Here is a 27,915-nt window from a genome sequence, read left to right as displayed (position 1 = left end):
ATTACAATAATTACATAATGATAGTAATGGTACAACAATAAAAACTTTGGTAGCAAGAAGAGAGGAAGAATACAATTACTTGTTCTTGGCGAGACTTACCAACGGAGCGGAGACGTTTCTCCGCCCCTGTTTTGGAACAAATCCGCCCTCTAACGCGTGTTTCGTCTCTATTTATAATATTTATAGCCTCGACTCGTTTGTATTTATAGTCGTATTTATATTATGTATATATTTATACGCTTAGGCTAGGCGAGATACGGTGCTAGTTTATTTACAAGTATTTTTTGGTCACAGTTGCAACTTTGGAGTAGGAGATGCCCTTTCTTGAACGATAGGTGCGGGAGATATGCAAAATACAGTACGTTTCCATCGTACTTTTTTACACGTTGTCGATCGACGACGACCGAACGAGTACCAAACCGAAAAGTTCGTCGATCCCGATGAAAATTAAAATTCGAACGCGTAAGACAAATTAAACAAACTATCAAACAGCCACGAGTGTACCAAATTCGGGTAAGAGTTCGATTAAGTACAATTTAGTGAATCGTGTAACAAAAGGAAACAAAAAAAATACTCGTTCAATCGTCGCAAAAAGCCACGCGTAAACGACTACTTAATAAGAGAAGTACAGTGATCGATTATCGGTATTTAACGAACGATTCAACACGGAGAGTAGCGACGTTCGGAACAAAGAAACTTCCTCGATCGGTTCTCTGGATCTATCGCGGATCCGCGAGAAACGCGTCTCGTCGACGAGTAACGTCGTGCTCCGCCCGAGAACAAAAGGTCGTCGAAAAAGTTCTATTCTGCCCTATACTTTCTTGCTGGAATCGCGGCATGGAATGTACAGCTTTTGGTAACGATAATGCGTATCGCTTACGCTTGTTCGTCTATAGCTCCGTTTCGAACGCACGGCCCGTTGCAGCAACGTCGTTTCGAATTATTAAATAATAAATACATAGTCCTGTCCTTACGAATGTACAGTGCCGTTGTACACAGTTCGCGCTCACGTTCGACGATGGGACGCGGGTTCATCGATTGCGGCGAAAGGAACGTTTCCTCGCGACGTTTTCCAACATTGCCCCCACGGAGGGTGGCGTACACAGTTTCCTCGATTATCGTTCGAGCGTCGTTCACTGCATCATAGTCGGGTTACCGTTGGACAGAGAATTCTGTCCGGGGATGGCGCCGATCGCCGGTCGCTGGGAGGCGTTCAGATCGGCGTGCTGGGTCTCGCGATGCCTTCTCAGATCGACCTTTCGTTGGAAAGCGCGGCCGCAGAGCTCGCAAGCGAACGGCTTGAAGCCGGTGTGCTTCCTGGAATGCGTGATCAAGTTACTGCTTTGGGAAAACGCCTTTCCGCATACCTGGCACTTGTGCGGTTTCTCCCCTGAAACAGAAATTACGGAACCCCGTCAGATTTTACCTTTTTCTTCGCTCGACCTTAACGCTGCCCGGACGCAACTTTGCCTCGCGCGTCAACGTTGAGTAATCGAAGGGTATTCGAAACTATATATGTATATATAGTTACATTATAGTGGAGGAAAGTAATTTTACAAAACCTTATGTTGGGTTTGTAAATACCAGATGCTCGTTGGCAATTGGAATTGGTTGATTGAACTCTTTGGCTCGTACATCGTCGTCGAGTACCAGGACTTTTTTTTTAATAAACATTCGAAACTGTACATATAGTTTTATGTGATTCACAATGTCGAGAAAAAGTACTTTCTTCGAGAAAAATAATTTTATTAGCCCTTATGCTGGGTTTGTAAATAGCCAGATCGATGTTCATTGGCAAGTGGAATTGATTAATTGAACTCTTTGGCTCTTACGTCATCGTTGAGTAACTGACAGGACTTTTTTTTTAATAAACATTCGAAACTGTGAGCGAGAAAGAATACTTCGAGGAAAATAATTTTGCAAGTCTGTATGTTGGGTTTGTTCGATGCTCATTGACAATTGGAATTGATTGAAACACTTCTGATACGTATCTCAATTGCCAGAAAATACTTTCGTAAATTCTTATAACAACGAACGCGTTATGAATCACAATATTGAAAAATAAACTGTTATTGCTACCTAAATTTACTTACGTACTGAAACCTTGCCCGCTTTGTATAATCTATCGATAGAAAAATTGTCGTATACGAGTCGATCGAAATCTCTCCGACGACAGGCCATTCGGTCGCCCCAGGCTCGGTATTTTGAGGGTAGGTAGCGTTAATTCGGAGAGGACCGCGGTGCTTAGCTCGCCTGGTGATAGCGGCCGCGAGGAGCCACGAGCTTCTACGTATCCCGACGGAGAAGCTCCCCGAGAAGGGTGGTGGTGTTCCAGCGAGAGGGGGGTGGTATCACGGATGCGGGGCACGCCCGGTCAAGATTTCCTCCCAAGCGAGAATCTCAGCCTTCCCGGCGGCGCGAGGCAGAGAGAAGAGATCGCTGATGGAGACGAGGGTTGCGAGGGGGTGGTCGTGTGGGTGGTGGTGCAGTCCGGACGAGCGTTCGCGATGGGATGGCGCGCACAGAGGGGTGGAAGGAGCAGAGACTGGTAGCCGTTCGTTCTCTCTCGCTGCGGCCGCGAGTTCTGATTGGCGGCCAGGGGCGGCTCCAACCCCCGCGTTGCCATGACTACCGGCGGGATAACCCGGCGGTCGACTGGCGAAAGAAAGAGAAGAGGCTACCGATGGCGAAAGCGCGAGGCGAGAGAGCAGCGGGAAATGATTTCGAGGGACGGGGGGTGGGCGAGACGGACGATCGGATAGCCGCGGAGGAAAAAGGGAGACGAAAAAAGCCCAGGCGGGAGGAAGAATTCCCGCGAACGAGGGAGGCAGACAGCGCGATCAGGGCGAAAGAAGGGGGAGGAGGTTTCCGGCAATGCGAACTATGCTACCGGAGGGCAGCGGAGGCCCGTTAATGGACTCCCCTATACGCCCGCGTCGTCGTTGGTTACGTTTGTCCGAGAGTTCCAAGAGCGCGCGCGCGCTCACGCACACGCTCGAGATCACCGTGAGGCGGTGGGTGGATCCATAAACAACTCGTTAGCCGAGCCTTCAATCTCGCCCGGCCGATACGAGCGGCCCGTCGATCGCCTTTCCGATTATACCCGATCGTTATCTTGATTTCTTTTCGGATAAACTGCGCGCCGTTTTGATTTCACCCCCACCCCCCTCTCCTGTTAACGACGTTTCGACGGTTGGGCTCGATCGGCGTTAGATTTTGAGAGTCGGGGGTACGATCGACCATTCGATACTTGGAATCGTTGAAATTGGTAATCGTTCGTGACTGAGTCGAAGATATTTTAGTATAGATTATGGATTCGTTAGATTCATTAATTTGTGGATGAAAAGTTAGGTTACCAAATCGAAAATTTGTGTACAAAGAAACGTATATGAAACAGAGAAAATAGAGAAAAAGAATAAGAAAATATGTACTGGATTAAATTGTATTAATGATATGGTGAGACTATAAAAAAATCTATTAAATCGGTAGTTTATTTCCAAACTTTGTTCTACAAAAGATGTACCGATAATTCTGTTTAAGTAGGGCCTAGTTATTTCATTAAGACTAATAAACAGATTCAAAACGAAAAGAAACTTTGAAAATGCTACACAATTATTTAAACTCGATTTCAAACACATTACCGCTCTAAAAATTCCGAAAAAAGAGAAGCTTGAAATTTCATATACGTAGATCAGCTTTATATTAATTTAAATCGATCTCGAGTCCAACGATAGCACGATCTAGAATTCCAAAGGGGGTCCAAGGAAGAGAAATTTCAGTTTCGTCGGGAACGTAACGTCATCGGACGATTCGAATTTCGCACGGAGAACAACCGCAACGATTTCAGAACATTTCAAATCGAGATTCAAGGGAGGATTCAGGGTTAAGGGTGCGTCGTCAAGGGCGAGCCAGCGGAATTCGCCGGTGCCGGCGCTCGATGAAATTCCACGGAGTCCTCCGTGCTCGAATGAAACGGCAGAATGAATAGAATTTTCACGGCGTTAAGCGCAGGAGCTGGAAACCCGTGGAGAAATGAGAGCGGAGAACGAAGGTGGCCGTAGGTGGGGTCGTTTGAAATTTACGCAGCCGTAAAATCAAAAACTTCCGCGGCCGAGGTTTCGCCGTTCGATCTGAATCGGTTCGAAAAATCACTCCGTACATTTATGACGTTCGGCAACGGTGGGAGAAAAAAGGGAAGGAAAATAAAAATAATGAAACGGCAGGGAAGGGTGAAAAGAAACCGCGCGCGGTTGTAAAGGAAATAATGTATTAGAGGGAAAGTGGCACGGCGCCTCGGAACTATTTCGTGCACGGCGTACCGAGGGATCGTACCGCAAAAAATTCCATCGTGAAACTTCAACCTTTTGAAATATTCCGGCGAATTCCCGTTACCCGCGAAGGACATCGAACGGAAGTAATTCCGTATCACGAGAGTTCCAGAGCGCCGGAGGTGGAGAGGCAGGAAAAAGAAGGAGACCGTGGAAGGGAAGGGACGTCTTCCAGAATTTACGCGGTCATAAAAATCAAGAACCGTCGGAGCTCTCGCACCGAGGTTGCCCTTTCCGTCTTTATCTCCCGGCGAGACCCGGCTACCGTGGCTCCTGGGGGCGTGCACTCGCGTGCATTCCACGTCTCCTTCGTCACCCGGGTCGCACGGTAAGTCCACGCGCGTGGATACACGCGAGGAACGTCGTGACGCCCGGGCGTCGTTCGTTCAACTACGTGGTTCCAAAGCGTGAGCAGCGATCTGGTCAAAGATTTAACCGGTCGCAGTACAGATTCCGTGCTCTCAATTTTTCAAAAGGCCGCGCGAACCTTGAACGAACACCGAGGGCGAGCGAGAAACTCGGGACTGAGAGCCCCTGAGGTTTAAGACGCCATTACACCCCTGCGCCGTCGGCCGACGCCCCTAAAACTATATTAAACTCCCGGAAATCTTGCGAGGCTCCTCTCCTTCGCTAATTCCCTCCCTTCCTCGCGTTCCTTCCACCCCGCCCTCCGTCCAAGGAGCCCGCTGGAAACATCATCCCCGTGATCCTTCAACCCTCCGTCCGCCTCGAGGAACTTTCGAGAGCGGGAAACCAAGACGGTAGTTTGATCGCTTCCGCCGTCGGGACGGCCGAGTCCCGGGATCGTTCGAGACGAAACCGTCTCGACGTCGACGGAAGAAATATGTTTCTTTTATCTCCTTTTCTGTCCGTTGTACGTCGATACTTGAAAACTGCCGAGGAAAATGGGGAAAGATGTCCACGTTACGGTTGGACCGAATCGTGGTGGTCGCTGATAAATCAAAGATTTTGTATTATTGTCACTTTGCTTTTTAACTGCTTTTTAATCGTATATTGAAACCAAATGTACCACCATCGAAGGGTACTTTGTGCAATCGGATTGTAAACTGTTGAGAAACAAAGGAAGGTGTCCTCGTTATGGTATGGGGATGTCTAAAGGAATATTTTGTGTTCTTGTAAATTACAAATGTCGTCAAAGGCTACTTTGTGCAATCAGATACATAGTGATAAATAGTGTTTTTAAATATCTCTCGGTTCCTCTTGTAAGTAGACAGTCTGTTTTAGTATTAATTACGAAACTACCATTCATATTTTATCCCAGTGGATACTTTGTACAACTTTATTCGATCTTTCTGGAAAGTTGTTCTTATTTATTCACTGTAACATTGTAAATTTCGTGGTCAAAGACAGCTTTCGTTTGAAGCAAGTAACGTGTCCTATTGAAATAAAAGTAATTTCTTAATCTTAATTCTTGAGGCGTGAGTGGAAACAAAGAATGTTCACGTGGTAGGGATTGAGAACGAAGAAAGTTATTTGAGTTTTAACGTAAGTAATTTTAGATTTGGAAATTAGAATTTATTTTTTATTCTACTTATTTTTATAACATTAAACAGCAGTATGACAAAGCAAGAGTAAAAGGAGCACGTAACCTTGGACACCACGAGGGCGCAAACTGGCATCGTTTAAACTAAAAGAAATTAAATTCTTCAAACAATATTAAAGTTATATTAAAAAATTCATGTCACGTCACCATAAGTATACTGATACACGAAAACCTTCATTTTAATATATAATTATATTGTTACATCGTTGCATAAAATACCCAATCTTTATTATATGAAGAAGGGGATTCCTTGTATAATTCTCTTATGAAATACTGTGTAATCGCTAAAACGAAGTTCGAATAATTCCCTGTCCTATTCAAATAATGCAAATAAATTAAAAATGAAAAACGGCATCGAGGAGTGGCCGGGAAAGAGAGACGAAGGTGAACTGGACTCTGGCTGAGGCATTGATTTCCTCTCGTCTTCATCGACCACGTTCCGACCCTCTGGGGGCGGCCCTACCCTCTAACTGAAATCCTCGCGAGAGACGAGAGAAAGAGAAAATCGAAGGAAAGTACCATATCTCATATTTCATATCGAGGGCGGCATGGATTTTCTTGCGCGTCTGCAAAGCTTCGCGTAAGCGTTACCCGGCGATGTCAAGCGGATCTTTCCCAGCGAGCTCTGCTTCTGTCACATGAAACAGAAACAGGAATCCAGGTACTTTCATTCGGGATCCTCCCAGTCTTTCCTTTCGATCGAAGAATGGGATTTCTTGCGACCGTCGCGGGAAATCATCAATCTTCCTATACGCTTTCTGTTAAATGAACGGACGTTTGTCTCTCTATCGTGGAGCATTAAAATTTCCAAGACCCAATTCAACAGGGACTTACGTTGACCGCGTCTCGAAAAAACATATATTTCTTTAATTTTTTCAAAGTTCCTTTCACCATAACAAAGACAACAAAAATAGAAATACAAATACGTGAGTGGAACGTTTCAACGAATTATTTTTTTCCAATCAAAATAGCTTTTAAAATATCATTGATGGCACTGATACCAAAATGCAAATTGGACCAAAGTATTGTCGTTTATCAGAATCGAACGCTATCGAACTAATTGAAATTTTCGTTCGAGCAAAGAGAACGGTTACAGCAGCCCATAGATATATCTCTACCCACCCCCTCGAAACACTTTAGATTTCTTGTCGCTCTGTAACTGGACAACCGAACGCGTTCGTCCAACAGCGTTCAGTCAACGACTGTTACCAGTCCCACGGGGTAAGGCTGGTCCAACAACGCGGTTGTATTTACTATTTCGCGCGTACACGAGTACCTATCGTAGCTGGTAGCGGATCGAGTGGCCAGGAACGAGCTGGAACGGTAACACGGGGGTTGCGTTGTCGACACAACTACAGCGACGCGTGTAACCTTCCGTCGCGTTTTACACGCTACCGCGCACGGACCGTCTACATCGTACCGCGGGCTCGGAGGGGTGGACAGCGGATGCGTGGGTGGGCCCAGGGGCGCCAATGACGAGAGCACAGCCCTGGGAATTTACGGCGGTCGAAGCTGGAAATGTTTTGCACGGTACTGATATTCCGTCCCGACGACGAAATGCGTGGTAAACACGAAAAAATCGGCGACTACCATTTTCCGGGGGATGAAAAATGTCGGCTGAGGAACATCGACGCCTTGGAGACCATTTTCGGTATCCAGGATTGCCACCGAATTCATTTCAGAAACGTAAAATGTATATAAATAACCCTAATAATTATATCTTTTTAATATCGTAGAATTCTTTCTTACGATGTACTCGATGAAGTTGAGGTTCTGAGAAAATTCTTCGTTAGAAATGAAACATCTATCTTCGCGCACGGTTTATTGGCATCTGCGGTCGTAAAGATCATTTAGATTGATTTATTGACTAACGACGATTAAAAATTCTTATCAAAGTTAGAGTTATTAAGTACAAAGTTGTACGCGAGCACAGATATCCGAGGCGTGTACTTATTTTGTAATGTGATCGATAGTTATCGTTTCTTCGCGCAATACCACGTAACAAATGCAGTTTATGGTTGCAAATACTGAGCCGCGACGACGTAAGAAGGGAGAAGGCACGAAGCGTAGCTAGTAAGAAACACGATACACGAGCTAAGTCTGTTAGCTCCTTAGTGCTTTCGGTATACCGCAGGGATCCGCAATAATAATCCTCTCCCGGGCGATCACGGCGGATGTATGGCTATTAAATTATTACGGCGTCGATCAACATTAGGAATCGTGACAAATCCGATCTGCACCGTCCGCGCGAAGGGCCCTCGACAGTCCTGCTTTCGTGTACACGCACCTTAATTGACAATTGTGACTCAGACGACTTTGTCTTATCCGACTATTGAGATTGTCCAATAAAAGCCATTAATATCAATTCCCTTATCGATACGAATTATAGACGGGAACTTAAATTGCACCGAGAAATCGGATCGCCGTCCAAAGGTAAATAAAATAGATACGATTCTGCTCTCGACGCGAAGAGAAAAACGTCCCAAACGATCAAGATAATGGAAATCATGGCATCTAATACTTTAAGCTGCAATTCAATTTAGCGACGCGTATCTCTTCAATATCACTATTGGGGACTCGATTGGCAAACAACAAAAGATTAACACGGAAAGAAGATGATCAAGCATCATCTTGGCGATAACGAGTACACGATATAAAATTATTATTTAATAAAGTAATGTTCGTTTAAAAATTACTGTCTCTTAATCTTAAAAATACCTTGTCAGAATATTCTTAGAATTTTTACATATTCTTCACTAAAATACGCGTTGTTTGCATCTTGAAACATTAAAATCGTCCAATCCATTCACGAGTTATGACGTTTTAAACACACGCATGACATTTCAGGGGAATCATTCATGTCTCTGATCAGACATTGTATTTTCAGTAAAGAATTTTTTTCTCGAAGGTGCGTAAGATTTCGGAGATATGTCTATTCATAAAAAATGATTATAATTGGCCCTCGTAGCTAAAGATAATTTTTTCAGAACGATTTGAAATATTTTAATTTCTCCGAAAAATGTCACACCTACTCGAATTTTTTTCTCGGAAGTGAGTAGGATTTCGGGAATATGTCTTTTCATCAAAAATGATTGTAATTGATCCCCGCAGCTGAAAATAATTTTTTTAGAAGGATTTGAAATATTTTAATTTCTCCGAAAAATGTCACACCTACTCGAATTTTTTTCTCGAAAATACGCAGGATTTCGGGGGTATGTCTATTCATAAAAAATGATTATAATTGGCCCTCGTAGCTAAAGATAATTTTTTCAGAACGATTTGAAATATTTTAATTTCTCCGAAAAATGTCACACCTACTCGAATTTTTTTCTCGGAAGTGAGTAGGATTTCGGGAATATGTCTTTTCATCAAAAATGATTGTAATTGATCCCCGCAGCTGAAAATAATTTTTTTAGAAGGATTTGAAATATTTTAATTTCGTCGAAAAATTTCTGCATCTGTCGTTTTTTCTTCAAAGTTTCTTTTTCATTTTGTGTGAAATATAATTCGTAACATTTACTAAAGAATAGTCGGTGTTAATATGCCGATTATTCGAACTCTACTTTACGTCGAAAACATGCGAACGAATTAATTCGTCACTGTCTCTGCTCGGAGTACAAGCGAACGTTCGTTTTTGGATTCGTCCAAAGAACTTTCGTAATTAAAACGGGTAAAAAGATTTTCATCGTGACGTATTCGCGCTCGTTTCCTTTTTGTTTCAGTCTGTTCTCGCGCGATACGAGGAGGATGAATGGCGCCCGATGCAACGCTCGCGTTCTGGCTGCAGTTAATTTCAACCCCCCGAGCCTGGGGCTGCCGGTTCGCGCGGGTGGTTACGCGGATAGGTCGAGAAGCGAAAAAGGAGGATGCGGGGGGATGAGTTGGCGAGATATGGCGGGCCAGGTGGAAGGGGTTGACGTGCTCCTGGCATGTCGATATCCCTGGAAATTTAATCATGCCGCTTCACTATGAACACTATGCGCCACTCGCCGCTATATGGATACGATGCCTTGGTTCCCGCGGAACGTTATACCGGTGAATTTGCATGTTTAATGCCGTATCGGTTGCTTACGCCGCTCACCGGTGTGACATTAAATATAACGCCGTCTAGTCTAACGAACAAAGAGGATCTAACCCTATTTACATTTCCAGGTCGTGCGGAGCCGAGGCAACAGTATCTAGGGAAGCCATCTTCCCGCTGATGGATCAAACTCTTGCTACCAAATAAATCTTCTCTGGTTACCTTTTAAGGTAGTGTGGTGTATCGAATTTGTTTGGTAATATACTCGTAACCGTCGATATAATATTACGCCCTTCCGTGAACTGCAGTTTCTAGACTGAGGACGCGCGCTTAAGATATGCAAAGAACATACGACGTTTATGCAAGAAATATATAATGTATAGAAGAAATGATAAATATGCAAGTAATACGTAACAGAGTAATGTTTACTACACAGGTAGACTTTGTAAAAGTGAACCTCTAATGAACTTTGTGTAATATGTCAGTGACAAAACATATCAAACCAATACCAACTTCGATAGAAAATTGAAAAATGAACTGAACTACTATTCGAGGCAGAACGTTTACCAAGTAGAACCGTTCGTACGTCGATGGTGGTCGGTTGGACAAAAATCTCGCGGCCGGTGCAGCACGTGTACCATTATTTCGCCACCGGGAGGGATGCGTCGGCGTCGCTAACGAGCCGTAAAGACGAAAGCGGGATGAAAGATAGGAGAGTAAAGGTGAGGGGGCCGAGGGCGGTCCTCGGAGCATGTCGCGAAGTTTAAACAGCTTAGAGGGATGTTGCGGCACCCCCGATGCTTGGGGGCGCCAAGTCAGCCGGAAACCTCTAATAGCCCCGTCTCGTCTACATACAAAAGGAGAGGGACGAACGGGGGACAGACGGAGATAGAGTCCGCAGGCGTGTACGGCGAACGCGGCCACAAAGGTGGCTGTATAGGTTGCACGGTTGTATCTCGCCGGGTATACGATAACCGCACCCTCGAGGTGAGTTTGAGGGAGACGTTCGGCCAGGTATCCCTACATTAGAGCCACCGCTAAATTCATAATACGCGGACGGAACGCGTTCGTATCTCTTTCGTGTTTATAGAGCTGTCCCTTTCGACCGCAAACCGGCAGGCGTTTCGTGTTCTCCAGAATTTATCGTTCCCCTCAACCAAGAGCCAAGAAATCTATCGGGATCGGTGGCTGTCGACGACCAGTACCAGACGCTTCGATCGTTTTCATCGTACGTTCGTGGAAATTGTCGCATTTGGAATTTCTAGATATAATTGTTACAACTTAAAATTTTCAAGTGAAAAAGACATCGTCGTTATCCGACATTTTGTAATTTCAATGTGGAAAGGTAATTGTTGTACAGTTATTTATTGATATAACGATTATATCAATTGCCCGTTTAACGACGACTTAAAAGAAGATTCCCCCTTAAATCGTGAAAATAACATTTCCCAACCATTTCGTCCATTTTCATTCTTTCTTTTTAAATAAAAAAAAATTTGTTCACTGATCAGTCTGGATAAATACTAGTAGAAGGATTAACGTATCCGTCAGTGATTACTGAAACTCGAAAACACGACGACGAGGATTACGAAACTTCGTTCGTGATCCACGATCGTTGCATCGACTATTGCAACGTTTCCCGGCCGACCGAGTTCTCGAGTTGATTGAAATAAAACGTTAGAACGTTGTACGAACATCCCGGGAACTCGCGTAAGAGCGAATCGATGACGATTTACGACGAGCGTGATTGAATCACTAAAAAGGAGGGCCGTCTCTTTGCGAGTGAAGCGCCCAGCATCTCTAGGAACATAAACATCGTGCTTATATACTCCCGTCTGTGCGATCAGATCGAGAAGTACGCGGAACCGATTGCAACCCTCGCGATCTTCGCCCCTGTAGACTTTACTTTGCACGACGGTGGACAGGTTGTGTTTATTGTGAAAACACGGTGGCCGCTGCTGTGCGTTCGATCGCGTCGCAAGCATGTGTGTTTAAGGACGCGTGCAACCAGCGACTCGATTGTCCCGGTGACAGAAAGACGCAGCTTTTGATCGATAACATTTTCTTGTAATCACAGATCGGTGATTACGAACGTTGCGACTAGTTGAACGCGTCCGAATATAATCTATAGTTCATCCACAGTTTCTAAATGAAAAATCATACCCAATTTATTGCGAAAATTGCGAAAAAAACTTATGATATCCAATAATGATAGAATGTGATCTTCTATAAAACCACTTTATCCATCCTATTGCAAAAGTTTCAGTGATTGTTTCAACCAGTAAACAGAAAAATAAATACAAATGAAATTATTGGGAATGGAATAAATTTTTCACTGGAAACATATATAAGTAAAATTTTTATTGAGCCTTTCATTGCTCCCCGCTTCTTTTGGGGAAGCAAACTTTTCGAGATAATCGAACGTTTGACGTGGCCACTGACCCCTGTCGAAGGTTGTCGACCCACGATACGATAATTCGAATTTTCCGTGCGTTTTAACCGTTTCTTTCAACGGGAAGACCATTGGATCCTATATATTTGATTTTTACCCCTTTAATTGTCGCAGAGTTTTCAGCTCCCACGTCGAGGAAATTCATCGTCCGCTCAAAATCATCACGTCCATTTGTCCTGCCACTCGGCACGAACTTCAAAGAGTAATATTTTCTCGGGCTCCGGGGCGGGGGGTGGCGGAGGATCATCGGAAACAGATAAGTTCGATGTTTTCTCATCGGGAGGACGTGCCACTTGTCGGTCTGTCGTCGTTGGTCCGGTGCGTCAACCGAACCCGTCAACCCCTTGCAGCCACCCCACCCCTCCCCCCTCCCCCTCGAAAGCCCGCGTTGCACTTGACTCGTGGCAGCCACCCGGTGGCCCAGAGAACGCACCCTCTCCCCCAAAAGGCGCACCTAACAGCGAAGGTAACGCGAAGTAACGCTTCGACCCCTCGTAGCTATTCCGGCTGCTGGCTCGCGCACGAATAATATTTGCAGAGCTCTTATTCCCGTACTTCCCGACCCCGTGAGCGCCGCTTCAACCATCCCCCCTGGCCCCTGGTCGCTCCGTTTCTCTCGCCACCCCTCGTGTGCACCAGCAACCACCTACCTACCTACCTAATAATGATTTTACGTTACGCCATGCCGGTCCCCGGGGAATCCGACGGTGCCGCACCCTTATTGCACATGGCCCGTGCTCACGACGAAGGGAATATGGACTGCGTACGGGGAGAGGGGGGAGGGTTGGCTGGAAAGAGAGGACTGATTATCATTAGCAGACAGAGTCCCAGAACACCCTCGGTTTACTGCTTGACGCACGTACGCACGCCACCTCGAGATCGTGGCGGTAAGGGATTTCGTTTCGTTTTACTTGGGAGAGGGGGCAAGGGGAGAGGGGCCAGGGTGGAGATAAGGTCAATGATCGAGGATTTTAATTGAAATGGTTAACGGTCGCGCGGACGTCGAGAAGCAGAGGTTTCGAAAAGGAGAAGATTCGTCGGTAGGGGTGGTTTTCTGAACCACTCGCTGACACAGGTTGAAGAACAATTGACGTCGATTCTAAATTCTATTCTTTTGGACTGTTTTAAAACATTTTGAAACATTAAGTTTGTAGAGCTGTGAAATACAAGTGGGAGTAACTTTATTCACTTGAGAAAGTATCGTAAAATTAAAAAAGCTTTAGTTCCGACGATTCCGATGACTACACGTTTAAAAGGGGGGGATAGTGAGATACTTCCCAGGGAAATCAAAGAGACGAGTAAGCATTGAAAGAAAAGAGGGAGCGAGAAACAGACGAGGCATCCTCGTTTCGCGGGTAAAATTGCCGCGAGGAAATAGCGAACGGTAGGTACACCGGACTCTTTCCAGCAGCCTGAATTTTTCATCCCCCTGAATAATAAATTAAATGTTCCGTGGCGACCCTCGACAGACCGGTGCGTGAAGGTGGACAAAGGCGCGTAGACAACGCACAGAGGTCCCATAGGTTGTTAGAAGCCTAACGGAAGTGACCATCGCTTTGTATCCTCTTTCGCCGGGTCCTCCTTCGGTTGTTTCAGAGGAGGATGAACGAGGGGAGGTCGAATGGCAGTCAGAGCGAGGAACATCGTGAGGAGGAGGAGCATGGGGGAGGACAAGGTGATAATTTGATAAGACATCGGGAGGGTTGCCATGGAAACGATACAAAACCCAGACCCCTGACTGGAGCACACCCGCAACCTCCTTCGCCTTGGTCCTCTCGCTCGCTTTCACCCTCGAAGAACCTACTCCTTCAGGACCGTCGCTCCATCAGCCCCAAGACGCCTAAGTGTCAAGTGTCCCAACACCGTCGCCACGCTCATCCACGGCCCACCTAAGGGATTCTACCTCCCGCTGATCTTCGACTTCGGACAGGGATAGAAACTGTCGAACTATAGTCACGACGCCCGACGAATTGCGAAATCCGTCATGCACGGTGGCGATAAATGTTCGATGGAAATTGGAAATCCTTCTAAATTTGCAAAATAACTCATCGATGGCGAACATTTTGCAATATCAATCGTTTGAAAATTTTTTCGTAATTTCATGATTTTGTTGAGAATAGTAACAGTCGTATGCATATAAATAAACGTAACAACCGCTGGGTGTCTCGTTTTCATGGAAATCAATTTTTCAAAATTGAAAAATTCTTCTCTTCACAGAAAAAATATTCAGATTTCCATCAACCTTTGATTGACAACATCGATAGAAGAAATCTAAACGTAAATTATTTTTTCTAAGGTGTAAGTATGTGTTCTACGTACGTATGTGCTTTGCAAAATGTGTTCGTTGATGATTTAGTATATTCGAGGGAGTTCACGGTAATCCGAGATACGTTTGGCGAAAGTAGAAGCCTATATTCGCGATAGTTATTTCTGGGGGAGGCAGAGGTGCCTGTCCACGTTTCCCACGGACAATTTTCGTCATAGAAAAGTTTCATTCGAAGATTGGGGGGTTTACTGTGTCACTCCGCGTCGTGAGAGCCAGGAACGAGAGAGTTGCACGATGGAGGAAGACAGAACGATGCCCACCCCGAAAGACATTACGATTATTACCGAGTGAAGCTAGCAATGAGGGGCTCGGCACCCTAAAATGCACTGGCCACATGTGCCACGATCCGGCTCGATCCTCTTGCTTACGGCAAGACTCCGTCCAGACGGTTAACTGCATTATTTATCGTACAAAGTTGCTCTGCTCTAATTGATCCGCGGCATCCCCGCTCCCATAAACGCGAACGAGAATCACGAAATTCCACGATTGCGGACGCCGAAGGTTAACGAACTTGATTTCACGGACACTGCGAATGCAAAGAGCTTTCTAGATGAAATCGTCGCGATTAAGATTCTGTAGTGAAATTTTCTCTGAAGCATTAAACTTCTAACCCCTTTACGTTCGGTTGGGATCGAATGAACCAAAGCTTATAAGAGGTGCGATGATGTGCATTGTTTTTAAAAAACGTAGTTTATATAGCTTTTAACCTAATACCTGAATTTTTTAAAAGGATAAAGATTAAAATGTTAGGGGATTATCGCTCACCGGTGTGTATGTAGGTGTGCTTCTTCATGTCGCTCTTCTGGTGGAATCTCTTTCCACAAAACTGGCAGGGATACGGCCTCGTGTCCGAGTGGATTAAGAGATGCGTGCTCAGAGTGCTAGAACGCTTGAACGCTTTACCGCACTGCTTGCACTCGAACACCTTCTCCGCGGAATGCACGGCTCTGTGTTGCGTTAGGCTGATCTCGTGGCCGAAGGTTTTATTGCAGAGCTCGCAGGCGAACGGCCGCTTGCCATTGTGAGACCTCCTTGCGTGCACCTGGAAAAATCACACCCCTCGTGAAACATCTAAATCAATTTCAGTTACGAAAATTGCATTTACGCCGATCGTTTGCATAGGGAGCCGTTTAAAGAACATTGGATATGGATCATACTTTTTAAAGTGTTTTAACATTGTTGTGATAAACATAAAAGTCAAAGTAGTAGAAACGCAAAAACCGATGAAATAGAAATACTATAAAGTAACGCTTCCCCTGTGTTATATCGAATAATACTAAGTGAGTCTCGATCTAACAGATTTCCATACGATCAGGGCACAGTAAATGGACGGGAGGAATTTCTCCAGCCAACCCCGAATAAAAGTAAACCGGAAATTTCTTGACGTGTTAAGCCCAATCAATAATTTCACCGGGTACCGTCGAATTCCGCGCACGTTCGATAAATCAACAAATTGCTCTGTCTGCGGAAAAATTCTCGTCGCCGGAGACCTACCTCGAGACCGTGAGGCGTGCTGAACATCTTGTCGCACTTGACGCAGCTGTAGACGTCGCCGAGAGGATGAGGGTGATGGAGCCCGTGGGCCGTGTGAGTCGAGTGCAGGCCAGGGTGACCCGGATGAACGCCGCGCAACAACGGGTGCAGGTGCGGGGGTAACAAATGATGAGGCAGCAACTGAGGGTGCAGGTACGATAGGGGATGATGGGGATGAGGTGGCAGCAGTCCACCCTGAAGATGAAGGGGCGGATAGAGCATCGTGGATCCGGGCGGCGGCGGATGTCCGCCGATCGACGCCGTATCGCGATGCGGAGAGGCATTCTGCATGTGCGCGGATGGCGGATCCGGCCTGAGCAGGGCGGAAACGCTGAACGTGTCGCCAGACTTCTTGGGCGGGTTCGAAGCAGGCGACGTCGCGATGCTCGTCGGTGAGGGCGTTGTCGAGGACCGGGGTGGACTCGAGGCGGCGTCGCGATCGTCCTCGACTTCCTCGACGTCCACGTCCACTTCCTCCTCGTCGACGTCGACGTCGACCTCCGCGTCTCGTCGATCCGACGGCGGCGAGTCCGGACAGGGGGAGTGAGACGGAGAGGGACTCGTTGCCGGAGATCCCACCAGGCGACCCACCCCGAAGGACAGTCGTTCTGAAAGAAAAATTTTACCTTGTCTCGCTTGGGTGTCTTCGTGGAACGCAATAAAATTTGTCTGGTATCTATTCGACGATCCGTATCAACTTCAACTTAAATTGGCAGAGACAAATGGGGCACGATACTTTTTTGGCGCGTAGCTTTAACTATTTTAATGGGAGATAGTAAGTGTATTATAACCCTGAAGATAGTGAACAATTTTAATGGGAGATTCTAGAGGCCGAAATAAGACGAAATTCAAGAGTAGCAATTTGTTGATTGAAGTGAGATTGTTAAGGATCATCAAATGAAAGGCTTCTGAAGGAAGATGGTGAAACCTGTACAAAGTTTTTAATTTTCTGTCCTGGAATAACAATAGAATTTTGTCCATTGTCGGTCTCCTTTTTTTGCGATTACGCCGGTGTTTTCGAACAACGACAAAAAAATCGTAGTAGGAAGTTGCATGGTGTACCAATCAGAGGGCAGGGTTGAAAAGCGACAAAGTGAAAGCGACGTCACGTACGTAGGACACGTGAAATATAAGGCGACCTTAGCGAGGATGTAGGAGAATCTGAAGCAACGAGGAAGGTAAATTAGGTTTCCTCTGGTGGAAGAACCTGACTGAATGAGATTTGAGTCACGTACAGTGTCCTTTTTTCTTGCCTGTTCCGGAGAAAGGGTACGGGGTTTAACGAGACATCAGAGAAAATCGAAGCTTACTGATCGACGAAGAGAACACTGTTTCTCGATACTTATATAAATTATACTAATAATATACATTCTCAAACGACGTATCCTTTAAAATTAAAAAATGATTGTACTTAAAATTAACTGCTTTTATCAATCTATCCATGGGTGTATGGTTGGTGAGGGTCGTATCCCTTGGGGGAGACGTATTAAACTCTGGCAGTAAAAATGACCCAAAAAAATCTGTTCTTTTATGACTCGGTTTAACCATAAGAATATTAATTATTCCGTGTCCAAAAACACATTGATAGACAAGTGTCGTCCATTCTCGTATTCAGTTTGTAAACGATAGGTAGAATAAAAAATCGCACGTCTACGAGTTTCTAAAAATAAATTGATATTTTGATAAATATTTTTATAATTTCAACAAAACTAACGCGACGCGTGATATCTGTGATTTTACGAGAACTCCCTGATACGGCGTACGGCCTTCCAATGTCAAGATTCCCTATCCACGCTCTGCCGTTTATCGAATCAAAATTTTTCAAGAGTAAACATAATACCGAAGTTTCGTCACAGAAGTTAATCAGAACGGAAACGGAAAGCAAGATCGATCGCTGTACGCGACGGGATTAACTTTTACAAACACAACAACACTCGTGATCGCACTTCACGCCAAGTGCAGATAAAACGACGCAAGAATTTAAATCAGTACAATAGTCGTGAACACATCGACGATCGATCATCGGGCTCGATAATCGGCAAGAGGCGTCTCGAAGTTTTATTAACCAACGAGACGGTTCGCGATCGAGTCGCCGTTTCGAGGCTTAAGAGAAGATTTTTCGTTTGTTTGCACAAACAGTTCATTCTTTTATCGTTCAAAATGTTTACCATCATTGTGTCGAATATACTCTGTATCACAGATTTTCAAACACTCCAAAATATTGATGTAAATATAGCAAAGCGACATTTTTTATTTAACTTTCATAATAGTATCAGCTCGTAAAAGTTTGGGAAATACTGTTCTCTGTTTCCAAAATTCCAGGACCCTTTTTCCAAAGTTCTAAGCGGCCGGTTCCCGCCCCCTCGTTCACGCGGGCGAATAATGCGCGGTATTTCTAATAATCGTGAGCGATCTCGTCGTGATTTACGACGTCCGCGAGAGTCAGACGCGATTTCGTCGGTCGAGAGCAGAAGGGGGGCCAGAAACGAGACGGTCCGGCTGTCCCTGCGCCCTCGAAGGGCGATATCAATCCAATGCTCGTACTACGCGCGATCTACACCCGGTATATTATATTTATAATCCGTGCGCGTGACACGCGGTCACGTGCCCGGGTACATAATGCACCGGTGTCGGTTAATCGCATTTAAAGCTCTCCACGATCCCCGCCGGCTGGGCCGATTATTATCGTGTCTCCTGGTGGCTTTGCAATCGAATCAAAATACGCCAGGAGTCTCGGTAGAGTGCTCTAATGTAATGAGAAACCATCCGCGAGTCTGTCGCGACCTCCACGAAAAAAAGAGGCGGGAAAACTTGCGACCTAGCAGAGGGTAACTCTTAATTACGCATCGGACGGTAAATCTAGAACACGTTGAAAAAAAAAGATAAAATGCACGAACGTCTTTCGAACTGTATTCGTCGAGATTCGATAAACGATAGAGCGTCGTTGAATATTGAAAATCTTAAGATGTTACTTTCGACGTAATTGTATATAATGTAGATTTTATCTGCTATTACTGTTTTCTTTTTAAAACTATTTGTTCAGAGAATAATTAGAAGTATTAGAACGATTGGTTCGATAATCGAATCGCCTTAATTTGGTGTACGTTTGAAATTTTTAGGCTCTCGTGCATAGTTCTTTTGCTTTATTAGGATTGTGAAAAATCAATTGATCGTATTGCAACGGAAACTGAAGTAATTAGAGAACTTAGTAGTCTTACGAGTGGTGTATGGATGTGGGCGTACCTTAACTGATACTCTTTAACCCAAACCACTCCGGCAGTTTACTACTTTAGAAGAAGATTACGGTAATGAGTTGCAAAACACAAATTACTTTCACTGATAGTAAAGGAAAATTGAATAGGTCATCCGTGTGTCATGTAGTACTTATCGTACTTTATATAAACGTTTACGCGTTGTTTCAACGATATGTCTATAAAAATATCTCCGTATACCATTCAGGAAACATCCTTTCGTCCGGAAATGTGCGTTCGGAATATCTTCTATCGAGAAAGGATCGAAGAACGGGTGTCGAGAGAATTCATTTTCTTGTCTAAATATAAATATAAATTTTCATTTAAATCCATTCGTTTTTTCCACGAAAAGAATCTGTTCGAGAGATCGTTTTATCGCGACGTTTTATTTGTACGTTTTCGTCATTTTTTATTTTCATCCCCTAACGTTTCTTGCGCCGGTCTTGGAGCATCCTGTATACGTAAAAAGGGGACATCGACGATCCGAGAGTTTCAGAAAACGTAGGAGAGAGATGGAGGCGAAACGGGAAGAGGATGGAGACTGGGGGGAAAAAGGGTGTGGGGGCTGTCGGTGGTAGAATCGAGAGAGCAAAAGGTAATGCAAGCCGTGGACCGAAGGCGAAAGAAAAAGGTAGAGGAAGTCCGGACAGATGTGACTCGCAGCGAGATAGGAAGAACTGCTTACGCAAATGCCACGTCTGGTCCCGCTGGAATGCGGTAAAAACCGTCGGTGCAAACCGGCGAGAAAAACCGTCGCCATCGTGCCGACCGTCCGGCAGATGGGTTACTTTGGTCCGGGTTCGGGCAGTGCTTGCATACGCGAGCGTACTCGTGTGCACGCGTGTATAAGCGCGAAACCTATGTACATCTGGAACCTCGTGGAAGATTCGTTTCACGTATCCAGTGGCATTTCTATTTCGAAACTGCGGCGACAAGAAATGACGGGGGTGGGAAAAATTTCTGGAAAACGGGACCCGCGATGTTATTATTCTATGAGACCGTGGAGGCGATCGAATTTTTATAATACGCAACAGTCAGAAAGGGGGAAAAAAGCATAAAAAAAGATACTGGTAGAATGGTGACACACGTCAAAAATAAATTAGACGCGTTTAGAAAGAACATCAGAATCCTCCAAAATACTTTTTTTTTTTGTGTTTCCAGATCAGTGAGTTTAGGGGTATTGACCTAGATAAGCGTAATGATTATTAAATTGTATCGAAAATACGAGAAACGTTTACGATTACAAAAAGTGGCTCGAAAGATAGCGCAACCGGGTAAAAGATAAATGTATGCAAAAATAAATCAAATGTATAGCCCAACATTTTTTTGTAGAACGCTTTGTTTTCAAAGCAATCGAGTTTAAAAATTTATAAGGTCGTGTTCACTTGGCTAACTCCCGACGACAGGTTTCGCAACAGACGGCTAATCCCGGCTGTTCATGCGTTAAATATCGTTATTAAAATGATTAAAATGTGCAATAAATTAGTATTATTCGCATTATTTAGGTTGTCGTGTACAATGAAATCCGTTAAGACGGGGGTTAACCCGATGCAAGCGCAAACAACAAATTCTCCAATTCGATTATCTCCAACACGAAACATTGTACGAATTTTATTCTACATTTTCTTGCTCGATTGCATCACATGTACCGAAGTATCCTGTATTTTGATCAGACGAGCATATTTTTATTAGGAGTAGCTTATTCGATCGAATATTTCGTTCTACGATTCAAATTCTAATTTTTATTCAACCAGTAAAATTTTCGTTTACATAAGAATTTTTCCCACCTGTGGCTGATCGATATCTCAATGCAATTGTTTAGAATTGATACGTATCGATATTAATGAGTATGTTATTGGATCGATCTCATCACCGACCACAGATATCTCTTATGTTTTCTGACATTCTGTTGCTCGATTAAATCACACAGATGTTAAGATACATTCAGTGAAAACTCTACAATCTCCATTAAGAAAAATCTACGTTAAGGTATCTTTATATTTAACTAAACTAAAAAGTTATAGAATTAAGATATATTTTAGGAAGTCATAGTTCCAAACGAATATATACCAATAATCACTCCAAACACATTATAATATTATATCTATTACCAAAACTATTTACTTCAAACGGTTGACCTATTAGAATTTGTTACGGTATTGAAATTTTAAAATTTTAAATTTAAAAATCAGAAACTACATTTATCCCTCTTTTTAGAAGCATTTCAACGAGTTGATACCAAAAATCTGTAAATATCATCGTTCTATCGAGAATCAATGTTAGTCACGACGACGTTTGACTCCAGTATGGACCTCGAATCGAAAAAGTAAGACGAGGCCTCGTTTCGTCGAATCAGTTCTCATTACGTTCAAGTTTCATGAATTCCCGTCGCGACTCTAGCCAAATTTCAGGGCCGTAATAATGGCCCTGCGGTTCAGTGTCACGATTCGTTCGACGAAAGTCAATTGCTGCCTCGTTTCGCGGTGCAGCCGCTGTAAGCAACGATTTGCCTCGAAGTTGCAAGGCAATTTACAGAGACGCAACAATGGATCCGCAAGTAACGTCAAGGAGGAGGCTCGTGACAAGGGATGACAATGACGGCGATGCCGAAGATGCTTGTGGACGTGGATTAATAAAGGAAGGCCAGGCCGGGGGAACAATTAGATCGAGTTAACGGCCAACTTTAATCTTCTGTCGTCCGTCAGTCGTTTACTGCGTAGCGATCTGCCGCTATTAAAGCCGTTACACGCTTCACCGTTCGAAACCCCTTCCGTCCTGCCATCACGAGCAAAGAAACATGTACGCACCGACTTCTGCCGCTAAATGCCACGGGGCGTCAATGGATCGAAACGACGGGACGATGTGGGTTTTCAAAAACGAATTTCTCAAACGCGCGTCACTACCTATTTAAACCTAATTCCCGTTCTGTTAGCGAGGCTGGATGATCGATCGAAACTCCACACTCGGAGGGAAACTATCGTAACACGGATCACCAGATTGCCAAGGAAGATTCGTCTTCGAATCGTGTTAACAACGCGACGTTCCTACCGTCCGCCATCGATCAAGCCCTGTCCAGACCGATGGAATTTTCGTGATTGAGGACAAATTTATCGATAACCGTCCGGCCCGCCAAATGCGCTGATTAATATTTATCAGATTGGAGTATCGTGATCGAAGGCGGTATTAATATTTGTGAAACATTAATATGTTTGTTCGACGCTTAACTCGACGGATAAGGTACTCTTCAGGCCTTATTACGATTGATTCGATCGGAGAATCAGTTTGGATGACTGTTTAATTATTACGAGCATTGTGTTTTTAAATTCCAAAGAACGGGCATGATCGTAAGTGTGTCGTAAAAGTCGCGAAAATATCATTTTGGGGACGCTGGCCTCGCGTCGAAGGGAAGGAATATTTCTTTAGGTCCCAAACTAGTGTTAATTTTTAAATTATATTTTGGCGAGTTTTGAAAAGCTCAGCGGTTCTACCGTTAATTAAATAATCTTACCAGTTCAAAACTATTTCAACATTTGAGGTTACTAATTTTCCTATTGGGAGGTCGTTGACCACAATGTTAGGCCCCAAACTGATAGTTAATTTTTAAATTATATTTTGTGTGCGTTGTAGGCCCGTGCGGAAAAGCTCAGCGGTTCCGTCGTTAATTAAATAATGTTGCCAGCGAGCAGAAAGGCATCGCGTGCGCCAAGAATCAAGGAAGACCGCGTCGAGTTAGGATCAGCCGACTGTATAGGTGGACGTGGCTGCAAATGAATGACCACGTGCACCCAGAAGGAGTCGGAAGACGACGGTATATGCGCGAGCGTTTAACATGACAAGATGTTACTAATTCAGGGTAGGTAGAACTGAAGAGGCCGACCGTCGTACGAGCACAAAGGGGCCGACGTTCCGAATCCCTGTACCGCGCCTCTAATCTGCTCCAATTGGGACGGCAGGAGTTAGAAGGGCCGATGTCCCTCCACGGTATGACGCGTGCTACCATTTATCCCAATCATCGGGCGACCGGTCGGTCTTAACGATCGACAAATAAAAACTACTCGTCATCCGGGCTGAGGAGGAAGCCGCGCGCGACGAGAGGTCGCGTCCATCTACACCTTTTCCATGCCCGGAGGCGGACTGGATTTTTGTCGCGTTAAAACACCATTAGACGTCGAAATTTTTCATTTCCCGTGGTTCGGGCACAAAGAACCGACCGGAGGGGGAGATTAATTTTCGTGAACTTCAACGAATTCCGTTTGACCTACGAGGATTCGGAACAGACGGTTCTGACTAATTGGTGACGTTCGTGGACATGTTGTCAGACATTTGGAAGTAGCTTGAACCACTAGGGTGAACTGCAAGGGCTGATGAAAAAATACGTATAGAAGAGACTCGAGCAAAGGATGAAGAATGTTTGGGAATGTTTCGTTAAAAAAACGCAACGACTGCTTTAAAGAGTTTCTGAACCTTTGAGAAAACCAGGGAAACAAAATTTTACAGGCCATAGTGACTAGAGACGAAATCTTGGTCCTTTATTACGATCTTTATTCGGAATAAGCGTCCATGGGATGGTGTTGACTTATCAAGAATCCTCCAAGAAAAGCAAAGTCGGTGAATCGATGATCGAATTATGACTTACGATTTCTTGGGATTACAAGAGCATACTTTTAATTGATTTTAAGGAGAACAGTCCTACGGAAAACGATGAATATTCGCTAATGAAGTTTGTGTTTAATAAAATTTCCACATCATATGAAATTCAACGTTCAGGGCAGACAATTTCAGGATATCGAAGAGATGAAATCGATCGTATTAGTCAGTTTAAAACAAAGAGATAAACAATATTTGTATACCGGTATAAATACGTTAGTTTTGTGTTATGATAAATTCCTTTATTATTTTAAAAAAAGTATACTCAAACGTATCCTAACAAACAGAGACTATGCGGAAAAAAATAGAACATTCAAAATCTAATTGCATTAAATTTCTTCACGTACCTGAGTGACTCTTATGCAAAGGCGGTAAGTTCGTGACCTCGGTGGCGTTTCCAAAAGGGGCCCACAGTCTGGGGAACATCAAACGCACGTTGCAGCCACCTGAAAAGCATAAAGTCGCCATAAAACGATCCGCGGCTTCGGCTCGATCAAACGTGAAACCCCGAAACCGACGTAAATACGGAGGAAACAGAGAAACGATCGAACATATTTCCGAATCGTTCATGCATCATTGTCCGCGTCGCCGCTAACGGAGAACCGACGTCTCAAGCCCTGAGAGAAATTTGGTATTCCCGGTCCGTAGGAGAGATCAACCCCTCGACAAGAGCGTCTTTATTAGAAAGAAGGGCGACCCTTCGCTATTTATCAACCCTGCTCCGGCCATTACTTCGCTCTTTTTCTGCCTGCATTCCTATCCACGGACGCCCGCCATTCGTCCTCCTCGGATTCTTTGATCAACATCCGGTAGCGCGCTGGGAATTCGAAGTTCGCGCCCGCGACTTCGCGTATTGTGCGTCCGCGAGAAGTTGACCAGCGGGGGTGGTTCGTTCGTTCCACCAATCCCCTGTTTCGTCTTTACGGCCAATGACGACGATCTCCAAACTCGAGTGGGGGGGATCCAGGCACCGATCAGACCCGAATTCCTTTCGTTTGGCAACTTCTCGCGGACGCGCGGTACCGATGGCGGCGAATCAAAGCGCGCGTCGACCTGAATACCTGAATTTCCATCGATACGAAACGATACCGGGAAGATAATTTTCAGATCGCCCGTGGAGCTGATCGAAGCGTTATCGCGACGGTTTCCCGGAAATCGGCGAGCTTTCGCGGCCACGATTGAGATCGACGGGCGTATCGAGAACTTTCGAAAAAAAAAGAACCGGGAAAAAAGGAAAGAAAGAAGGAATGAAATCCGTAATCCGGGCAATATAGGACCGGCCGGGATAATCTGAGATAGCGGACGAAGATTAACGCGCCACGCCGCAAAGGCTATCTCATTCTCGCAGGATTATCAGAAATAAATCATATTTTCCTATAAAGCGAGCACACCACGCGGCCGAGATAAGATGACCGCGCGGTTAGGTATAACAACATCGATACCCGGCCGTGTGTACACACTGCAGGTAATGCGTGTTTGTTGCCGTGATCATCGACGATATCGCAGTTTGTCCGCGCGACGCTTATCCTGCGTGTCTCTTTCGCGGCTATCGTTCCGGTCGTAAATCTATAAACGGTAAATCCTATAGCGTGATTTCCAGAGGAAAATCGTCGACGATTTTGCCGGGAAACGCGGTTAGAATCCCCGTGAATTCTTGCCAGCCGAATCTCGAATCTGTGAGTCTTTGTTGATATCTGCTTTGGGGAAACCTCCAGCTTTGCCAAAGGTACACAGAGAACCTCGAAGGGTAGCCGGGGGAAAAAAGTGATATCTGGTAGAAATTAAAAATAGTGAATCGCGGCATTTATTAGAATGAGACTTTGCTCAATAGGTAATCGGGTTTCAATATTTATTGGAGATTTTTCGCTCAAAGGATCTTGTTATCGAGTAATTGCTTCTCGTCTTCTATCGTATCTATCGTTTGACTTATTAACACCACGAAAAATACATTTTTCGTTTCATATTGTGCAAGAAATCCTATTTTCTGTCGTGTATAATATGTCATCGAACGTATTAATTTAGGGACCACAAGTTTGGAATTGAATTGTGATGAGACGCGTAGGGACGCGTCGAACCCATCAATCAAACATTCATAAAAGTATGGCATTCATCCCGTGGAAAATGTTTCCAAAATATATTTATCTATATCAGATTGATGTTTGAAAATAAGAAATAAGTGATACGTATGCCACATTCTGATATTATCTGGGGAGCAAAGCAACGAGAAAAAGCTACATTTAAATTTGAATTAATGTTTCATACTAAACTCGTTATAAAGAGTCCACAGTATGTATTTTTAATCATCAAACTTACAAATAACAATATAGCAAAACCTAACAATTACTGTATGTAAAGACAGGGGCAGAAGAAGCACGTGCCTCTTGGGCGCCATGTTGGTGAACGCCGATAGAGTCTTTAGATTAAGAAGAATTAACTTAACTGTTTTTACGAGTACATAGAGACTACCATTCGAAAGTACTCGATCCGCTACAACGAAAAATTAATTTCTATTTGCTAAAAGAATGCGGTTGCATCCCTTCGAACTTATATATATTTTCACTACAAATACTTTCTGTTGTGATAATAAAACTCATTTTTTTATGAAACATATATACAACAAACGATCGATAGAAGATGACGATATGCATAATACATATACATATGACAGATGCTACAGCTAGTGGCGGTCTTGGTTGAACACGATGGGATAAATTCCAATAGAAATTGAGTTTATTCCAGAAAAATTTAAAGAAAATTACCTGGAGGCGTCGATCGAAGTATCTCGACCTTCATCATCGCGTATCACCCTTCGGAGCCAAGCCTCAAAACAAGATACTAAGTACACCGCCCCAAGGAACCCTCTCCTGCCCATCACCTGGCAATTACCGCTTAAACCGCTTAGGTCGATTCAGGTCGACACACTGGTGGGTTGATATTATTGCGTTAGCTATTAGCCCGATTAGCAGTATTAGTATAGGCAGCCATCTAATGCCACTCGTCCCTTCTCACCTGTTGAACGACCGTCGTTGCGCGCCCTTTACGCACCTGCACGCACCCACACGCACGGGAACACGCACGCCGCGACGACGCGGCGTTGTCGCGTGGTGTGGGTGCGCGTCGACGAATCGCTACACAGAACCAATGGTGGCCCGTGTTCGAGGACCTATTGGTGCACGAGCGGAGGAGACTGACAGGCGTGCACGCACACGCGTCGGTGCACACGCGGAGAACACAGGTATCGAGGGCGTGAACGGTGCAGGCGCGGTGCAAGGGATAATAGCCAGGTAATAGATAGCATGATGACAGGCGACAACGGGATGAATGTCAGGGGGTTGACGGGAATCCGCGCGAGGGATGCAGAAACGATCGGAGAGCGGAGCACGGGTTCGATGCGGTCGAGGGAAATGTAATTCTGCGGCATGAGCGCGCTACGCGTTTGATCGTCGACCGTGATGGACGGACATTTTTAGCGATAAATTACGTAACGGCGCATTATCTTTGATCGACGACGATTTGCGTTTAGAATTGATTGCCGTTCGCGACGATGCGACACGTTCTAGCTGGAATTTATAACGAAACGAGCCTCACCTTCAGCCTCGACGGGTATCTGCGGGCTCTCTTGGAGATGCTCGTTGTTGTTCGCTTCCGGCGACAACGCCTGCTGATGCACCAGCGAGGACGCCGTCTGCTTTGGCTTGACGACGCGAAAAGCGGACGCCTCGGCGACACCCCTTCGCGAAAAGTCCAAGGGACCCACCCCGACCGGCGAGTGTTGCTGCTGCACTTCCATCAT

General features: G+C 44.8%; 1 protein-coding gene across 1 annotated transcript; it reads right to left on the bottom strand.

Annotated features, from left to right (window-relative positions):
- LOC122404635 (zinc finger protein 584-like) lies at window positions 1-27,915 on the bottom strand. Its single transcript, XM_043408777.1, has 5 exons — window positions 27,711-27,915; window positions 24,470-24,568; window positions 16,186-16,832; window positions 15,457-15,733; window positions 1-1,390 (listed from the first exon to the last, which is right to left on the bottom strand). The coding sequence occupies exons 1-5, from the start codon at window positions 27,913-27,915 to the stop codon at window positions 1,134-1,136; spliced, it is 1,485 nt and encodes a 494-aa protein (XP_043264712.1). The 3' UTR covers window positions 1-1,133.

Source organism: Colletes gigas, unplaced genomic scaffold (genome assembly GCF_013123115.1).
Source record: "Colletes gigas isolate AHSC1104 unplaced genomic scaffold, ASM1312311v1 Colletes_gigas_Sc00003, whole genome shotgun sequence".
In the NCBI taxonomy this organism is placed as follows: domain Eukaryota; kingdom Metazoa; phylum Arthropoda; class Insecta; order Hymenoptera; family Colletidae; genus Colletes; species Colletes gigas.
The sequence above is the reverse complement of the archived record's forward strand: the minus strand, read 5'-3'. Positions and strand labels throughout refer to the sequence as shown.